General features: G+C 39.9%; 1 protein-coding gene across 3 annotated transcripts in view; it reads right to left on the bottom strand.

The window, feature by feature from the left end:
• Nucleotides 1–2,602: 2,602 nt before the first annotated feature.
• LOC126302903 (zinc finger protein 492-like) overlaps nucleotides 2,603–16,898 on the bottom strand; it is a 95,823-nt gene continuing 81,527 nt past the window's right edge. For all 3 annotated transcript variants that reach the window (XM_049991757.1, XM_049991759.1, XM_049991758.1), the window contains exon 7: nucleotides 2,603–8,171. In XM_049991757.1, coding sequence (XP_049847714.1) covers nucleotides 6,272–8,171 — 1,900 coding nt within the window. In that variant the 3' untranslated portion in view covers nucleotides 2,603–6,271. The remainder of the gene's footprint in view (nucleotides 8,172–16,898) is intronic.

Below are 16,898 nucleotides of genomic sequence, written 5' to 3'. Positions count from 1 at the left end.
TTAGTTTACATAATTCCAAATTCGCGATTTCTAATTCAGCCTTAAGGGCACAAATCTTTGCTGCCAGTTCCACAATTTTTCTATCCTTTCTATGTACCCTGCACTGCCATGGAAGAGCCTAATTATCTATCCTTGTTTCCTCTCCGCTACACTCTCCCCAATGAAACCACAACCTACAGTCTATACAGAACACTCCCTCTTTCAAATTTATACGGTAACCACCACACTTGTCACACATGGTTTGATAGTAAGACGTGACACAAAAGCAGAAAATAACTTCAACAGCACAATATGTTTTAACCTGTCCTAATAAGTAACTAAACACTAATGTACACAAACTTATAAACTTGGATCAGAAACTTTTAATCAACCACACAAATTCTGGATGAGAGACACGAATTAATTTAACTCTGAAGAGCTAAGTCTAGTCAAAAACAAATATCTACACTCATACGAAATTTACGCTAAAATATGTAAACAACAACGCAACTGCCGGCCTTTAACGAAATATTTCCTTTTCGATGTAATTTCGTTTAGAAAAGCAAACCTTCAATACATAGATTAGATAAGAAGTAAATGCACTAGTCTAAAATGTAATATTAACTAAATTAGCTGTTATTTCAATATTAACCGCTTAACTTAGTGAGAGCTTCATACACACACATCTGCCTGGCTACAGGGCTGTCAGCCTAAGTACATAAAATAAGATTTAATAAAACAATGAAAGTGTTACAGTTGTCTTCATGAGATTAGTTTATTATGGATATATAATCAGTTTGTAATGTATCCTTCAATAACTTTGTAATTTTAACTGTTATTCTACAAACTGTAGAGATTATAGGAAAAGTAATAAATCTTATTAATATTATTAAGTTAGACCTCCTTTTGTATGGAAATAACCAGCCAGCCTTCGATGATGCACCCATCTGATGCAGTGTTACAGCCTTTCGCCTTTCATGATCTGCAAGGCTAGACCTTCACAACTGGTAACAACATTTGCTGACCCCAATGCTGTCATTCTGAACCACAATACTCCATCACTGTCCACTGGCATCACCATTGCACCAGCTTAGCCACTGCCCAGCTGATGTATCTTGGCAGCCCTCATGCTATCCCTGCTGGCTCAGTACATGGTCAGCACACATGTTGCTTTGGCAGCACCACACCACTGTATCAGTGCATCATTTCAGTTGGCTGCGTGTATTTCTACAATAGCCAAAATTGGCCTATTCGAACTCTAAATAATTGTACTATTATTTGTCACTTCTTAAATACTTTTAGTTTTCTATTCCTGTCCACTTTTTTACTGCATTTTGAAAATTATTTGTTTCCCCTATTGGAACGTTGCATCCTTTAGCAAGAGCCACCAGTCCAAAAGAACTTTTTCAAATATCAAACTAGTACTTTTATAATTTTGAAATAATTAGCCTGCTGCTATGGAGGGGTAGTGAAGTGTGTGTGTGGTAAATTGATAGACCGAGTGGGGAACACTTCATGAAATACATATCACTTCAGAGCTGTGGCTAGTGAGGGGCTAGTTCTGTATCAGTTACCACTGTATATGCCTTGTTCACATTCATACAATTCTGACAGTGAAAATACTGATGGGGAGACATTTCAGAGAAGCATCCTTAGTGAGGAAAACATAGAAAACCAGCCAGCAACCAATGAGACCGCTGTTAATGGTCACATGGGGTCATAGGGCATAGCCGGGATAAATTTGGCTCACTATTGGCAACCAGCTTTCAGTCTGATCAGAGGTGTGCTTCTATCCCATTCTCCAGCGACACGCCCCTCAGTCTGTTAGCGGCCTTAGAAGTAAAGTTCTGATGTAAATACCAGTTAGTTGTTTTAAAGTACTCCTCATTGTTTTTTTTAAACAATATGCTTGATTACCCTTACTCCTGGATCCAAAACCTACAACTGACTTGTCCTTGACAATTCTTATACAACAGTTTATTCTGTAGTGATTAGCTTAGGTTATTATTTTAATAGGTGCAGTTACACTCTTTAATTTATGGGTATGTGCAGTGTTTATGTAGACTCAGTTCTTTGGGTGGTTTTCCACACAAACACTGAACATGTTTATTTTCTGCTTACATCTCATGTACCAGAGAAACATCATATGACTCATCTTTAGCTGACATCTATAGATATTCAGTCCATATTGTGTACATTTTTTTAACATGTTACTACAAATTTTACTGTTTCTTAGAGATTCATAATATGTTTAGTCATCACACTTTGTAGTACATTTTCAGATTCATTGGAATATAAGGCTATTGTCCAGAAACCCGGTTTTTCTTTCCTTTTATTGGAAAATAATATTTAATACAAATGTATGCGGATGTTGTCTATTATGAATAACCCATACAGCAGTTGTGGGTGTACTGTCATGGGAAAGATGAAATACAATGTAATCATATCACTACAAAGTGTCACAGCTGAAGTGTAGCAACACAGAACAGTACCAATCACTTAATTATAACTGTCTCCCATTGTTACACAGATGATGAAACATACTAAACCACTTTCAACAATAACAAATAGGTAGGAAATCAAAATTGAAAACAATCGTTCTGAAATTGAAGCATAAGTACAATTTTCCAAAAACCTCATGTATATTTAAAACAAATTAAGAAAAATACACACAATGGAAACATCTTTGAATATAACACAAGAAATATTTAGTGCTCACGTTCTGAGTTCTCCTATGTGTTGTTCTTGTGTATACAAAAAACTGGAATCAAATCATAACACCTAATGTTTGTTTACCTATATCTCTTTTTTGTAGAACTTACGTAGTATTAGATGCTGAACAAGTAATTAAGAGCTTTGGTGTATAACACTTACCTATATTATCTCTGAATTATGTACACAGCTTTGTGAAACAAAAATATTTCACAAAAATATAGCTATTGTGCACTAGTGTAAATGGCAACCAAGTGTGATGAACTTCTTAGATTACACATTTCTGCATCTGACCCATTTACATGAAAAGGCACTGATGGGCAAAAATGTCATGAACACTGTTCATAAGGAGAATGAAGGCCATGTTGTATTCACATGATGCAGTAAGCAGATAACAAGTATATAAGCAGACCAGAGATTTACACTTTTTGTTCTATCAGTAAGATGAGCTGTGAACATGTAAATTTAATTATGGAAGTGACTATAGCAAAGTAAAAGTTAAAGTGGCATTGCAGTTGGGAACTAGCACCTCAACAGTGGTGAAGTTGGTACAATGGATCTATGCTACTGTTGTGAACATCTGAGGAAAGTGGCTGAAAGGTAATAAGTCCATCACATTATGAAAAGATGTAATACATCTACACTTTTTCACAAAGTATGGAGGTCATAAGCTTGCCTGCTCTGTAAAGCTGGAGATGTGGCATATCTAATGACAGAAAACAACGCTGGGGCAGCCATACACGTTTTGGAATCCACAGTTCAATGTACATTGTTGAATGTGTGGCTCTGGAACATATGGTCACTGTATGTTTCCATACTGATCCACCAAAATGTTCACTTGCAGCTGCAGTGGGCAAGGGATCATTGAGGCTGGAGTGAAGGTCAATTCAAACGTTAACTGTCAGGATGGGTGATATTTCTTGTTACACCGGGTCAGTTGCACATCCAGATATGCAATCATCTAAATGAATGGCACCAAATAGAGGGCCCATCATGCTATGGGGGCAGTCAGTTTGGCTCCTGTGGGACACCTGTTGGCAACAGAAGACATCATGACAGCTGCAGACTATGTGACATTTATTGCAACTGCATGGATTCCTTCAGACTGGTGTGCTCTCCCATAGTGGAGGCATCTTTCAGCAGGATAATTGTCCATGTCACATGTGCATGGCCTGAGTAGCATGGTAACTAACACTGGTGTCTTGACCATACCATTTAGCTAATCTGAATGTGTGGAATACAACTGGTGCAACATACACCCAAAATATGTAAATGATGTGTCACGTCCAAATCATGTAGAATTGCCAAAGTACTGTATTCCAAAGGTGGACAAACATGCTATTAAGCACGTTCTTATATTTGTTATGTTTACTAATGCAGGATTAGTACCAACAGAACATAAATGTACACACTATTAATGACACACCAAGTCTCTTGAGAAAACATATCTGAGTAAAATAATTGTTATAATCATGTTTCTCCAGTATTGAGTTTACTAACCTCACTGAAGCCAGTGCCATGAATATATTTTTACTGTCACTGTTTCTAAAATACAGAGTTACAAGAACTATATGATGACTTTGTTTGGAATATTAAGCAGAAAGTCATCACATTTAATTGGCCTTATACTGAATATTGCAAGATACTTATGATTACTGACAAATGTAAGGATTTATCACAATTCACAATCTTCTTGTCACAAGATCAATAGGAAAAAGCAGCAGTGCTAATGACAAAAACACATTTGATTCATGTTTCCTGAGTATTTGGTAATACCATTGCTTGGTATCTGAAGCTACAGATATGAATTTTTTGTCATATTATCTGTTAGCACTCTATAGTACACATCATTACAAGTTCTTTCACAATTCTACCAGATTTTAAAATTATTACACCGAAAGTACAATTTATTGTCCCCTGGTATATACATTATTTTATAGGCCTTGAGGGCACCAACCATGAAAACCTACACTTCTGGAAATGGAAAAAAGAACACATTGACACCGGTGTGTCAGACCCACCATACTTGCTCCGAACACTGCGAGAGGGCTGTACAAGCAATGATAACACGCACGGCACAGCGGACACACCAGGAAGCAGGGTGTTGGCCGTCGAATGGCGCTAGCTGCGCAGCATTTGTGCACCGCCGCCGTCAGTGTCAGCCAGTTTGCGGCGGCATACGGAGCTCCATCGCAGTCTTTAACACTGGTAGCATGCCGCGACAGCGTGGACGTGAACCGTACGTGCAGTTGATGGGCTTTGAGCGAGGGCGTATAGTGGGCATGCGGGAGGCCGGGTGGACGTACCGCCGAATTGCTCAACACGTGGGGCGTGAGGTCTCCACAGTACATCGATGTTGTAGCCAGTGGTCGGCGGAAGGTGCACGTGCCCGTCGACCTGGGACTGGACTGCAGCGATGCACGGATGCACGCCAAGACCATAGGATCCTAGGCAGTGCCGTAGGGGACCGCACCGCCACTTCCCAGCAAATTAGGGACACTGTTGCGCCTGGGATATCGGCGAGGACCATTCGCAACCATCTCCATGAAGCTGGGCTACAGTCCTGCACACCGTTAGGCCGTCTTCCGCTCGTGCCCCAACATCGTGCAGCCCGCCTCCAGTGGTGTCGCGACAGGCGTGAATGGAGGGATGAATGGAGACGTGTCGTCTTCAGTGATGAGAGTCGCTTCTGCCTTGGTGCCAATGATGGTCGTATGCGTGTTTGGCGCCGTGCAGGTGAGCGCCACAATCAGGACTGCATACGACCGAGGAACACAGGGCCAACACCCGGCATCATGGAGTGGGGAGCGATCTGCTACACTGGCCGTACACCTCTGGTGATCGTCGAGGGGACACTGAATAGTGCATGGTACATCCAAACCGTCATCGAACCCATCGTTCTACCATTCCTAGACCGGCAAGGGATCTTGCTGTTCCAACAGGACAATGCACTTCCGCATGTATCCCGTGCCACCCAACGTGCTCTAGAAGGTGTAAGTCAACTACCCTGGCCAGCAAGATCTCCGGATCTGTTCCCCATGGAGCATGTTTGGGACTGGATGAAGCGTCGTCTCAAGCGGTCTGCACGTCCAGCACGAACGCTGGTCCAACTGAGGCGCCAGGTGGAAATGGCATGGCAAGCCGTTACCCAGGACTACATCCAACATCTCTACGATCCTCTCCATGGGAGAATAGCAGCCTGCATTGCTGCGAAAGGTGGATATACACTGTACTAGTGCCGACATTGTGCTTGCTCTGTTGCCTGTGCCTGTGGTTCTGTCAGTGTGATCATGTGATGTATCTGACCCCAGGAATGTGTCAATAATGTTTCCCCTTCCTGGGACAATGAATTCACAGTGTTCTTATTTCAATTTCCAGGAGTGTATTTGCGTAATCTAACAAATACTTACATTTTCTTTCTGATGTGAAGAAATGCATGTGTCTTGAGAGTATCCAAGTAAGTGAAACTTTTGTCACAGATACCACACTTGTGAGGTCCACTACCAGTGTGTTCAAATGCATGTGTCTTGAGATCACCTGATGTAGCAAAAGATTCCCCACAGATCTTACATTTGTGAGGTTACTTTCCAGTGTGAATTAATGAGTGTTTCTTGAGATTATGTAGCACAGTAAAAGATTTCCCACAAATCTCGCACATGTAAGGTTTCTTTCCACTGTGGATTAATGTATGTACCTTCAGATAGCATGACAACGCAAAAGCTTTCCCGCACATCTCACATTTGTGAGGTTTCTTTCCAGTGTGAATTAAAACATGATTTTTAAGATAGCCTGACGCAGCAAAAGATTTCCCACAAATCTCACATTTGTGAGGTTTCTCTCCAGTGTGAATTAATAAATGTCTGTTAAGATTGGCTGATATAGTAAAAGACTTCTCACAAATCTCACATTTGTGAGGTTTATTTCCAGTGTGAATTAATTTGTGTATCTTGCGATGCTTTGCAGTTGCAAAAGATTTCCCACAAATGTCACATTTGTGAGGTTTATTTCCAGTGTGAATTAATGTGTGTATCTTGAGATAATTTGCCCTAGCAAAAGATTTCCCACAAATCTCACATTTGTATGGTTTCTTTCCAGTGTGAATTAATGTGTGTTCCTTCAGATACCTTGAAAACGCAAAAGCTTTCCCACACATCTGACATTTGTGAGGTTTCTCTCCAGCGTGAATTAGTAAATGTTTGTTACGATTGCCTAATATAGTAAAAGATTTCCCACAAATCTCACATTTGTGAGGTTTCTTTCCAGTGTGAGTTAACATATGTAACTTGTGATTATCTGCCCTAGCAAAAGATTTCCCACAAACCTCACATTTGTGCGGTAGCTTTTCAGTGTGAATTACTACGTGTTTCTTGAGATAGCCTGACACAGTGAAACATTTCCCACAAATATCACATGTGTGCGGTTTCTTTCCAGTGTGAATTAATGTGTGTTTGTAAAGATACGCTGACGTAGTAAAAGATTTCCCACAAATCTCACATTTGTGAGTTTCATTTCCAGTGTGAATTAATGTATGTGTCTTGAGATAATCTGCCCTAGCAAAAGATTTCCCACAAATCTCACATTTGTGCGGGTTGTTTCCAGTGTGAATTAAATCGTGATTCTTGAGATCACCTGACACTGTAAAAGATTTCCCACAAATCTCACATTTGTGAGGTTTCTTTCCGGTGTGAATTAATGTGTGAGCCTTTAAATAAAGTGACTGGGGAAACCACTTCTCACAAATATCACATTTGTGAAGTCTTTTCCCAGTATGAATGGAAACATGTCTCTCGAGATCACCTGACCTAGCAAACAATTTGCCACAAATACCACATCTGTCGGTTCTGTTTGCAGTAAGTAGATCAGCCTGGGTACTGACATTAACAGCTATAGACAAAGTTCCATAATTACTTGTTTTCTCTCTATCATTTGTCATATGTGTGTTACATATGTCATTAGAGGGCTTTTTTGAATCTTTCCAAGCTTCCTTACACGAAGACTGCTCATTGTGTTCTGTGACAGAAACTTCTAACTCGCTATCCAACAAGGTAGTGGTTTGATGCTCATCACTATGTCCATATTTTTCATGACTGTCAGCACTTAAAACTTGACAATACTCACTCATTCTCATATGTTTTTTCAAGCTAACATCACTGTGAAATACCTCACCACACCGCTTACAAACATACGAAGGTGGTTGCATTCCATCCATGTGCATGAACACATGCATTATGAGTCTGTATTTTGAAGAAAAGCTCTGTTGGCAGAAATTACAGCTATATACATCTAATTCCTTTTCCCTCGTACTACAGTCATATTGGGTGGCAACTGAGCATTCCTTATCAATGGCCACATCTTCTGTATTGGTACTGAACCCATGTGTTGACTTCTCCGTGTCTATCACCAACTCATCCTGGACCAGTCTATGGTGACAAGTTTCTTCACATGATATGCTGCAACTCCCACCAGCAGTCTGAGTAAATCTGAAGAGTGAGGAGGATAATGTTAAATATTGAGATATACAACAAAGAAACAATATTTGAGTGACCATAAATCCAGTACTATAGGCCACAAGTCATAAAAGTGCATAAGAATTGACATATTCAGTAACTGTTACTGTTTTAAAATTATAATATTCTCCCAGAAGTAAAGAACTGTTGAGGTAAAAGAGGTTTAAAACGAAAATAACCAGAGGAAATTCAATAATGATTATTCTGAGTCACTGCCAATATGATCTGTAATTTTCAGATTAGAACTAAAATACTTCACTTTCACGTGTTACAATCGTTATAAAATACAGTGCTATAAGTCAATAGTCTACAACAATTTATCAAATGTATCAAAAAATGAATCAGTTACATGTTTTAATTCCAAATTTTTAAGTTGAAGGTATTTCAGATTTATTTAAGAGAAATAATTTCTACATGTTCCTCTTCCATTATGTTAGCTCTGTAAGTGCATTCTCCTTGTTTTGCCAACACTTTCACCTCTAGAAATGGTAAATTTATTTCACCTGGTAAACTATTTTTTTGTTTGATTCCAAATAAATCAATTACTAGTGCAAGCATCAATATTTTCATTCGTTATCTACAATGGATGTTGATCAGCTGGACAATGACTGTTCATGAACAAGACTCAATGTGACATCAATCAAGGGAATAAATTTGCACACTGTTGAATGAATGTGAACAACACAATTGCATATTGTTTTAATCTAAAACTGTTTTTGGCACTGCAACTTATGTGAAGCCTTCCACAAATGGAAATATTGTCTGAACAGATGGAAATGGTTGCAAATTTTCCAGTACACTTGCTGTGAGCCTTGTTGAAAATTTTTACATCTTCCCAACATCTAGTCTCCTGGCATTGCAGAACATTGTTGACTGAAGGACATACACATAAATGGTCACATCATCACCCATTAAATACTTAAGGGTAACACTACATACTGAGTGGCAGTGATAACAGCTGATGCATGAGCTACACCTGTAGTATCTGAGTTTCATTATTATACATGCAGTTAAACCCTTCCCCACAGAAAAAAAACTAATGCTTTTCAGGTCCCCAGCATGTACGTAGCTGGATATGAAAGATTACAAACTACTGAAGGTGTGTATGCTCCAGAGTTTTCTTTTGTTCTGACTGTACCTTTTCACTTTTTTGCATTGTGTTGAGTCTATAGTTTTGTTTGGCATGATTTGGATCATACGATTTTTTTAAATGTAACTGGTATCATGGTGTGTCAGATTCTAGAAGTTGACAACTGAATCACTAAATATTGCAACTTTTATAACTCAATAATTTACAACTTGTATTTTCATACTCATGTAAGTGAAGTAACTGAACACTAATAATGATAAAACACATCAGAAAAATATGCAAATAAGATTTCAAACAAATACTTTTCTGTTTGTCAAAGTACTAGAAATAAAACTTACAATTAAAATTTTACAATATGCCAGTCAACCATAAACCAACCAGAATAAGAAACAGAATTTCTGGAAAGCTTTAGCAATAAATAAATTTTGAGGTTTTTATTTATCAGTTGTTTTAGAGACCACCATGTAAGCATTGTGTAGATACTGGGTGCTTGTGTCATATCCGTAATCTTTACTGCACAGCATTTCGTGTGGCAGGTACATTGATAAACTATTGATCTACGTCTACACGATTACTCTGTTATTCACAATAAAGTGCCTCACAGATGGTTCAATGAAGCACTTTCAAACTCACTCTCTACCATTCCACCGTCGAACGGCGCTCAGGAAAAACTAGCACTTGAATTTTTCTGTGTGAGCCCTGATTTCTCTTATTTTATCCTGATGATCATTTCTCCCTATGTAAGTGGGTGCCAACAGAATGTCGTATAGACCCTCTATACAAGGTATTACAAAAAGGTATGGCCAAACTTTCAGGAAACATTCCTCAGACACAAATAAAGAAAAAATGTTATTTGGACATGTGTCCAGAAACGCTTAATTTCCATGTTAGAGCTCATTTTAGTTTCGTCAGTATGCACTGTACTTCCTCGATTCACCGCCAGTTGCCCCAGTTGAAGGAAGGCAATGTTGACTTCGGCGCTTGTGTTGACGTGCGACTCGTTGCTCTACAGTACTAGCATCAAGCACATCAGTACGTAGTATCAACACGTTAGTGTTCATAATGAACGTGGTTTTGCAGTCAGTGCAATGTTTACCAATGCAGATTTGCCAGATGCCCATTTGATGTATGGATTAGCACGGGGCAATAGCCGTGGCGTGGTACGTTTGTATCGAGAGAGATTTCCAGAACGAAAGTGTCCCAACAGAAAGACGTTTGAAGCAATGAATCGGCGTCTTAGGGAGCACGGAAAATTCCAGCCTATGACTCGCGACTGAGGAAGACCTAGAACAATGAGGAGAATGGATGAGGTAATTCTTTGTGCGGGTGACGTTAACTCTAATGTCAGCATCAGAGACGTTGCTGCTGTACAAGGTAATGTTGACCACGTCACTGAATGGAGAGTGCTACGGAAGAACCAGTTGTTTCCGTACCACATACAGCGTGTGCAGGCACTATAAGCAGCTGATTGGTCTCCACGGGTACACTTCTTCTGCGAATGGTTCATCCAACAATGTGTCAATCCTCATTTCAGTGCAAATGTTCTCTTTACGGATGAGGCTTCATTTCAACGTGATCAAATTGTAAATTTTCACAATCAACGTGTGGGCTGACGAGAATCCGCACACAGTTGTGCAATCACTTCATCAACACAGATTTTCTGTGAACATTTGGGCAGGCATTGTTGGTGATGTCTTGATTGGGCCCCATGTTCTTCCATCTACGCTCAATGGAGCACGTTATCATGATTTCATACGGGATACTCTACCTGAGCTGCTAGAACATGTGCCTTTACAAGTATGACACAACATGTAGTTCATGTACGATGGAGCTCTTGCACATTTCATTTGAAGTGTTTGTGCACTTCTGAACAAAAGCTTGGGTGAGCGATGGATTGGTAGGGGCAGACCAATTCCATGGCTTCCACGCTCTCCTGAACTCAACCCTCTTGACTTTCATTTATAGGGGCATTTGAAAGCTCCTGTCTACGCAACCCCGGTACCAAATGTAGAGACTCTTCATGCTCATATTGTGGACGGCTGTGATACAATACGCCATTCTCCAGGGATACATCAGCACATCAGGGATTCCATGTGACGGAGGGTGGATGCATGTATCCTCACTAACGGAGGACATTTTGAACATTTCCTGTTACAAACTGTTTGAAGTCACGCTGGTATGTTCTGTTGCTGTGTGTTTCCATTCCATGATTAATGTGATTTGAAGAGAAGTAATAAAATGAGCTCTAACATGGAAAGTAGGCGTTTCCAGACATATGTCCACATAACATATTCTTTCATTATGTGTGAGGAATGTTCCCTGAAAATTTGGCTGTACCTTTTTGTAACACCCTGTATACTCCTTCCACCTTTCTGCTTTCCCCTCTTTGCTTACGACTGGGTTTCCATCTGAGCTCTTGATATTCATGCAAGTGGCTCTCTTTTCTCCAAAAGTCTCTCTAATTTTCCTGTAGGTAGTATCTATCTTACCCCTCGTGAGATAACCCTTTACAGCCTTACATTTGTCCCTGATTACCCATTTTGCACTTCCTGTCAATCTCATTTTTGAGACGTTTGTATTCCTTTTTGCCTGCTTCATTTACTGCATTTTAATATTTTCTCCTTTCATCAATTAAACTCAATATTTCTTCTGTTACCCAAGGATTTCTACCAGCCCTCGTCTTTTTACTTACTTGATCCTCAGCTGCCTTCACTATTTCATTCCTCAAAGCTTACTATTCTTCTTCTTCTTCTTCTTCTTCTTCTTCTTCTACGGTATTTCTTTTCCTCATTCGTGACAATTGTTCCCCTATCCTCTCCCTGAAACTCTGTACGACCTCTGATTTAGTCTGTTTATCGAGGTCCCATCTCCTTAAATTCTTATAGCAGTTTCTTCAGTTTTAATATACAGTTCATAACCAATAGATTGTGGTCAGAGTCCACATCTGCCCCTGGAAATGCTTTACAATTTAAAACCTAGTTCCTAAATCTCTGTCTTACCATTATATAATCTATCTGATCCCTTCTGCTATCTCCAGGATACTTCCATGTGTACAACCTTCTTTTATGATTCATTAAGACAACAACAACAACAACTAAGTGTTAGCTATGATTAAGTAATGCTCTGTGCAAAATTCTACCAGACGAATTCCTATTTCATTTCTTACCCCCTATCCATATTCACCTACTATGTTTCCTTCTCTCCCTTTTTCTCTACCCACAATATTATCTATGTGATCGTTCGAATTTAGGTTATTTGTAACCCATAAGTATTTAGTTCAATTTACAGCCTTCAGTTATGTGTAACTTATAGTGTAATCGTAATTTAGCACACTTCTTTTAGGACTCATGTGAGTAACTTCATACTTTCCCTTATTCAGGGTCAATTGCCACTTTTTGCACCATACAGGTATCTTATCTAAATCATTTTGTAAGTCGTTTTCATCATGTGATGACTTTACAAGACGGTAAATGACAGAATCATCTGCAAACAATTTAAGACAGCTACCCAGATTGTCTGCTATGTTGTTAATATAGATCAGGAACAATAGCGGGGAATGCCGGATATTACTTGTTTTACTCAATGACTTTCCATCAATTAGTACGAACTGTGACCTTTATGACAAGAAATCACGAATCCAGTCGCACAACTGAGGCGATACTCCATAGGCACACAGTTTGGTTAGAGGACGCCTGTGAGGAACAGTGTCGAAAGCCTTCTGTAAATCTAAAAATATGGGATCAATTTGACATTCCTTGTGGATAACCCTTATTACTTCAGAGTATAAAGAGTCAGCTATGTCTCACAAGAACGATATTTTCTGAAACTATGCTGACTGTGTCAATAAATCGTTTTCTTCAAGGTACTTCATAATGTTTGAATACAGTGTATGTTCCAAAACCCTACTGAAAAACGACGTTAGTGATATAGGCCTATAATTAAGTGAATTACTCATACTCCCTTTAAGGGTATTTGAGTAACTTGAGCAATTTTCCAGTCTTTAGGCACGGATCTTTCGGTGAGCGAGTTGTCGTATATTATTGCTAAATATGGAGCTATTTCATCAGCATACTCAGAGGAACCGGACTGGTATACAGTCTGGATCGGAGGCTTTGCCATTATTAAGTGATTTAAGCTGCTTTGTTACTCCGAGGATATCTACTTCTATGTTTCTCATCTTGGCAGTTGTTCTTGATTGGAATTCAGAAATATTTACTTCGTCTTCTTTAGTGAAGGAGTTTCGGAAAACCGTGTTTAATAAATCTGCTTTAGTGGCACTATCTTCAGGGACTTCACCGTTGTATTGCGTGTTGCCACTGGTGTGCCTTATGTATGACCAGAATCTCTCTTGGTTTTCTGCCAGATTTCGAGACAGAATTTCGTTGTGGAAATTATCGAAAGCATCTCGCATTGAAGTACGCGCCATATTTCGAACTTCTGTAAAACTCTGCCAATCTTGAGGATTTTGGGCTCTTTTAAATTTGGCATGGTTTTTTCGTTGCTTCTGCAACAACGATCTGACCCACCTAGTGTACCATGGGGGATGAGTGCCATCACTTATTAATTTATGTGGTATTTATCTCTCAATTGCTGTCGATATGATCTCTTTGAAAACATACCACAACTTTTCTACACTTACATGATCAGATTGGAAGGAGAAGACTGTCTCTTAAGAGGGCGTTAAGAGCATTTCTATCAGCTTTTTTTTTTTAAATAGATATACTTTGCGCTTCTTTTTGATGGTTGCAGTGATGATGGAAGTGCACATGTATTTTATCGACACACATACTACAGCTTGGACAGTAACACTGCTGATGGTTTATACCACATTTGTTAAAAATTTTGGCATGACAACTGTTACCTCTATTTTATTCCTTCCTTTGTTCTCTCAACTTCCCAACCAAAGGGCTGTCATTACGAACAAAAACAGTTTCTTACATTCGATTTATCTACACCAGTACTCCTCTACCCAGCAACTATTTGGGTTGGGGGATCAATGGGACTTCACAACCTTTACTCAGTAGCAAAGTGCCACTACAGGCTAATATTACAATGGGGGTCGCCATTCCCAAAATCGTCACCCCCCCCCCCCCCGTTCCAGGACATAATTAGTGAATTAGTGTACCCCAACTGTATTCATCCAGTGTAATCCATGGGAAGATGCAAATGTCTGCAAGTTGTGTAACTGAGGTGAAATGTGGGGACCAGCCTGCTATTCACCTAGAAGGGTGTAGAAAACCACCTAAAAACTACATCCAGCCTGGCCAGCACACTGGCACTTCGTCGTTAATCTGCCAGGTGGATTCGATCCGGGGTCAGCACGCCTGCTCAAATCTAGGAAGCAGTTTGTTAGTGCTCTCGGCTACCCTGGTGGGTCGTTTATTACATCACTGTGAAACTATTACATCTGGTTCCACCTACTAAGGAAAGATTGTCAGTGCACTTGATGCCAGGGTTGGAGACTGTTGTGAATACAAGCAAGCCTATTAAATCTTATCTCAGAAACATTAATATCATGCAAAGAAGGTATGTTCTTTTGAACGTTTTTATATTATCAAGATTTTGTTTCATCACTGTTGAATATCTAAAATATCTTCAGGGAAAAAGTACACCTGATTTCTAGTTCAATGTCTCGATTCCTGCCCCACGCATTACCACTAAGTCACAGGGCAGGAATCTGCAAAGCAATGTTATATTGTCTAGCATAAACATTGCTTGGATTGTGCATGTCTCCATTTGACTTTCCCCTACAATAAAAGAAGGAGTCATGGTGATATGAGTATGTCCTCTGTTATCATTTTCACAACGACGACGACGACGACCACGACCACCACCACCACCACCACCACCACCACCACCACCACCACCACCATCAAGCCATTTTCTGAATTTGTATCACCAATTTCCATCATTTAATCTTCATGAATATTAGTGTCATCCACAAATTCATAAATCATTTGCCTAAATATACGTTGAAGTACAGTTCTCTTACTCTCAGAAGTCATGTATGATGATGATTGGTTTGTGGGTCATCAGTCCCATTTTTTTTTACACAGTCCAATGTAGCCACTGTCACGAATGATGATGATCAAATGATGAGGACAATGCAAACACCCAGTCATTAGGCAGAGAAGGTCCCCAACCCAGACAGGAATCGAACCCAGGATCCCATGATCCAGAAGCAGCAATGTTAGCTACTAGATCACGAGCTGTGGACAGAACTCATGGAGAATAAGAAGTCCGAGCTGACTGGTTTGAATGGTCAGGGAGACATGGGGCACACTGCATATTGTAAGAGACACTGACAGAGGTCACCATAATTATTGCACTGTAATAACAATGAACGCAAGCTGTTGATAAAACCCCTGCTGAGTGGCAATCATAGAACGAGTGCGGTATCTGCTAGACGTCATAGCAACTTTATTAGGAATTTACTGAGCGTTAAATTGTCTGAAAAGCACCCTGTTTTCATAACAAGAAATCTATTCATGGTGTTTTAACTGATTTTAATTAAACTTAGAGTGCTCTGGGTGCTGCAGTGTGGGCTCTATACTTTGCAGGATGCTGTAACATTGTAGGATGTATATTAACTGGTCTCCTCAACGATCATGCTGAAAAATTTTTCACTTTCGGCCACCAGGTGAAAATATGGCGCTGTAAGCAGTGAGAATGAGATATCAGGCAGGAAAAGAGAAGAACGATCAGACAAATGATAATGGTGGTTCTGGTACCTTTGCTAGGGTATGATCATAAGTTACATATTCAAAATGGTCTACTGCCTTTGCAGCTTGATGTATCCATGACATAACGTAATTAATAGTTGTCTACATCATATACAGTGTAAGCAGATTGACTGTCATCATATGACAGCTTACTGATCAGGGGTGTCTGGATTCATCCCCAATAAATCTTTCACATATCCCAACATCCACATGTCACATGAATTTATATCAGAGGATCTCGAAGGCCACATATCTTGAAACTGCCGAGATACGACGCAGATGATACTGAAATTTACATGAAACCAATGACATACCATCAAAATAATGGTACACGTTTTCATGAAATGCTGGAATCACGTTGCATAACAAAATTCAGATATCACTGTACTCCTAAGAGGTGCGTGACTTGTCATTATCTTCTAGGAATACTGACTGAAAATGAAGGGGGCTTGTGAAATCACACCACACTATCACATAAGCTGGGAGCAGTGGATGTTCCTGCACAAGATTTGGGAGGAAAACACCCATATTTGACAGTTCTGTGCATTCACAGCCACATGCAGTGCAAAATATGCCTTGTCCATCCAAAGAATATTCCCCAGCCAAAATTCGCTCATTTCCATGTGAGCCAAAAATGAAGGCAAAATGAAAGTGTTGTAGCCTAACTTGGGGCTTCTTTAGCAGCACATTCAGAGCCTTCTAGAGATACTAGTGTAAAATGTGTCACCAAATATTTTTAACTGTTGACGGGGGGTGAGGCAGTCAGAGCTGGCATGTGCGTGGAGGGAGGGTGGGTGGGTGGGTGGGTGGGGGAGGTAGGTAGGGAGGGTGTGTGTGTGTGTGTGTGTGTGTGTGTGTGTGTGTGTGAGAGAGAGAGAGAGAGAGAGA

This window comes from Schistocerca gregaria, unplaced genomic scaffold (genome assembly GCF_023897955.1).
Source record: "Schistocerca gregaria isolate iqSchGreg1 unplaced genomic scaffold, iqSchGreg1.2 ptg000180l, whole genome shotgun sequence".
In the NCBI taxonomy this organism is placed as follows: Eukaryota; Metazoa; Arthropoda; class Insecta; order Orthoptera; family Acrididae; genus Schistocerca; species Schistocerca gregaria.
Note: the sequence above shows the minus strand (reverse complement) of the source record. Positions and strands in the feature narration are given on the sequence as shown.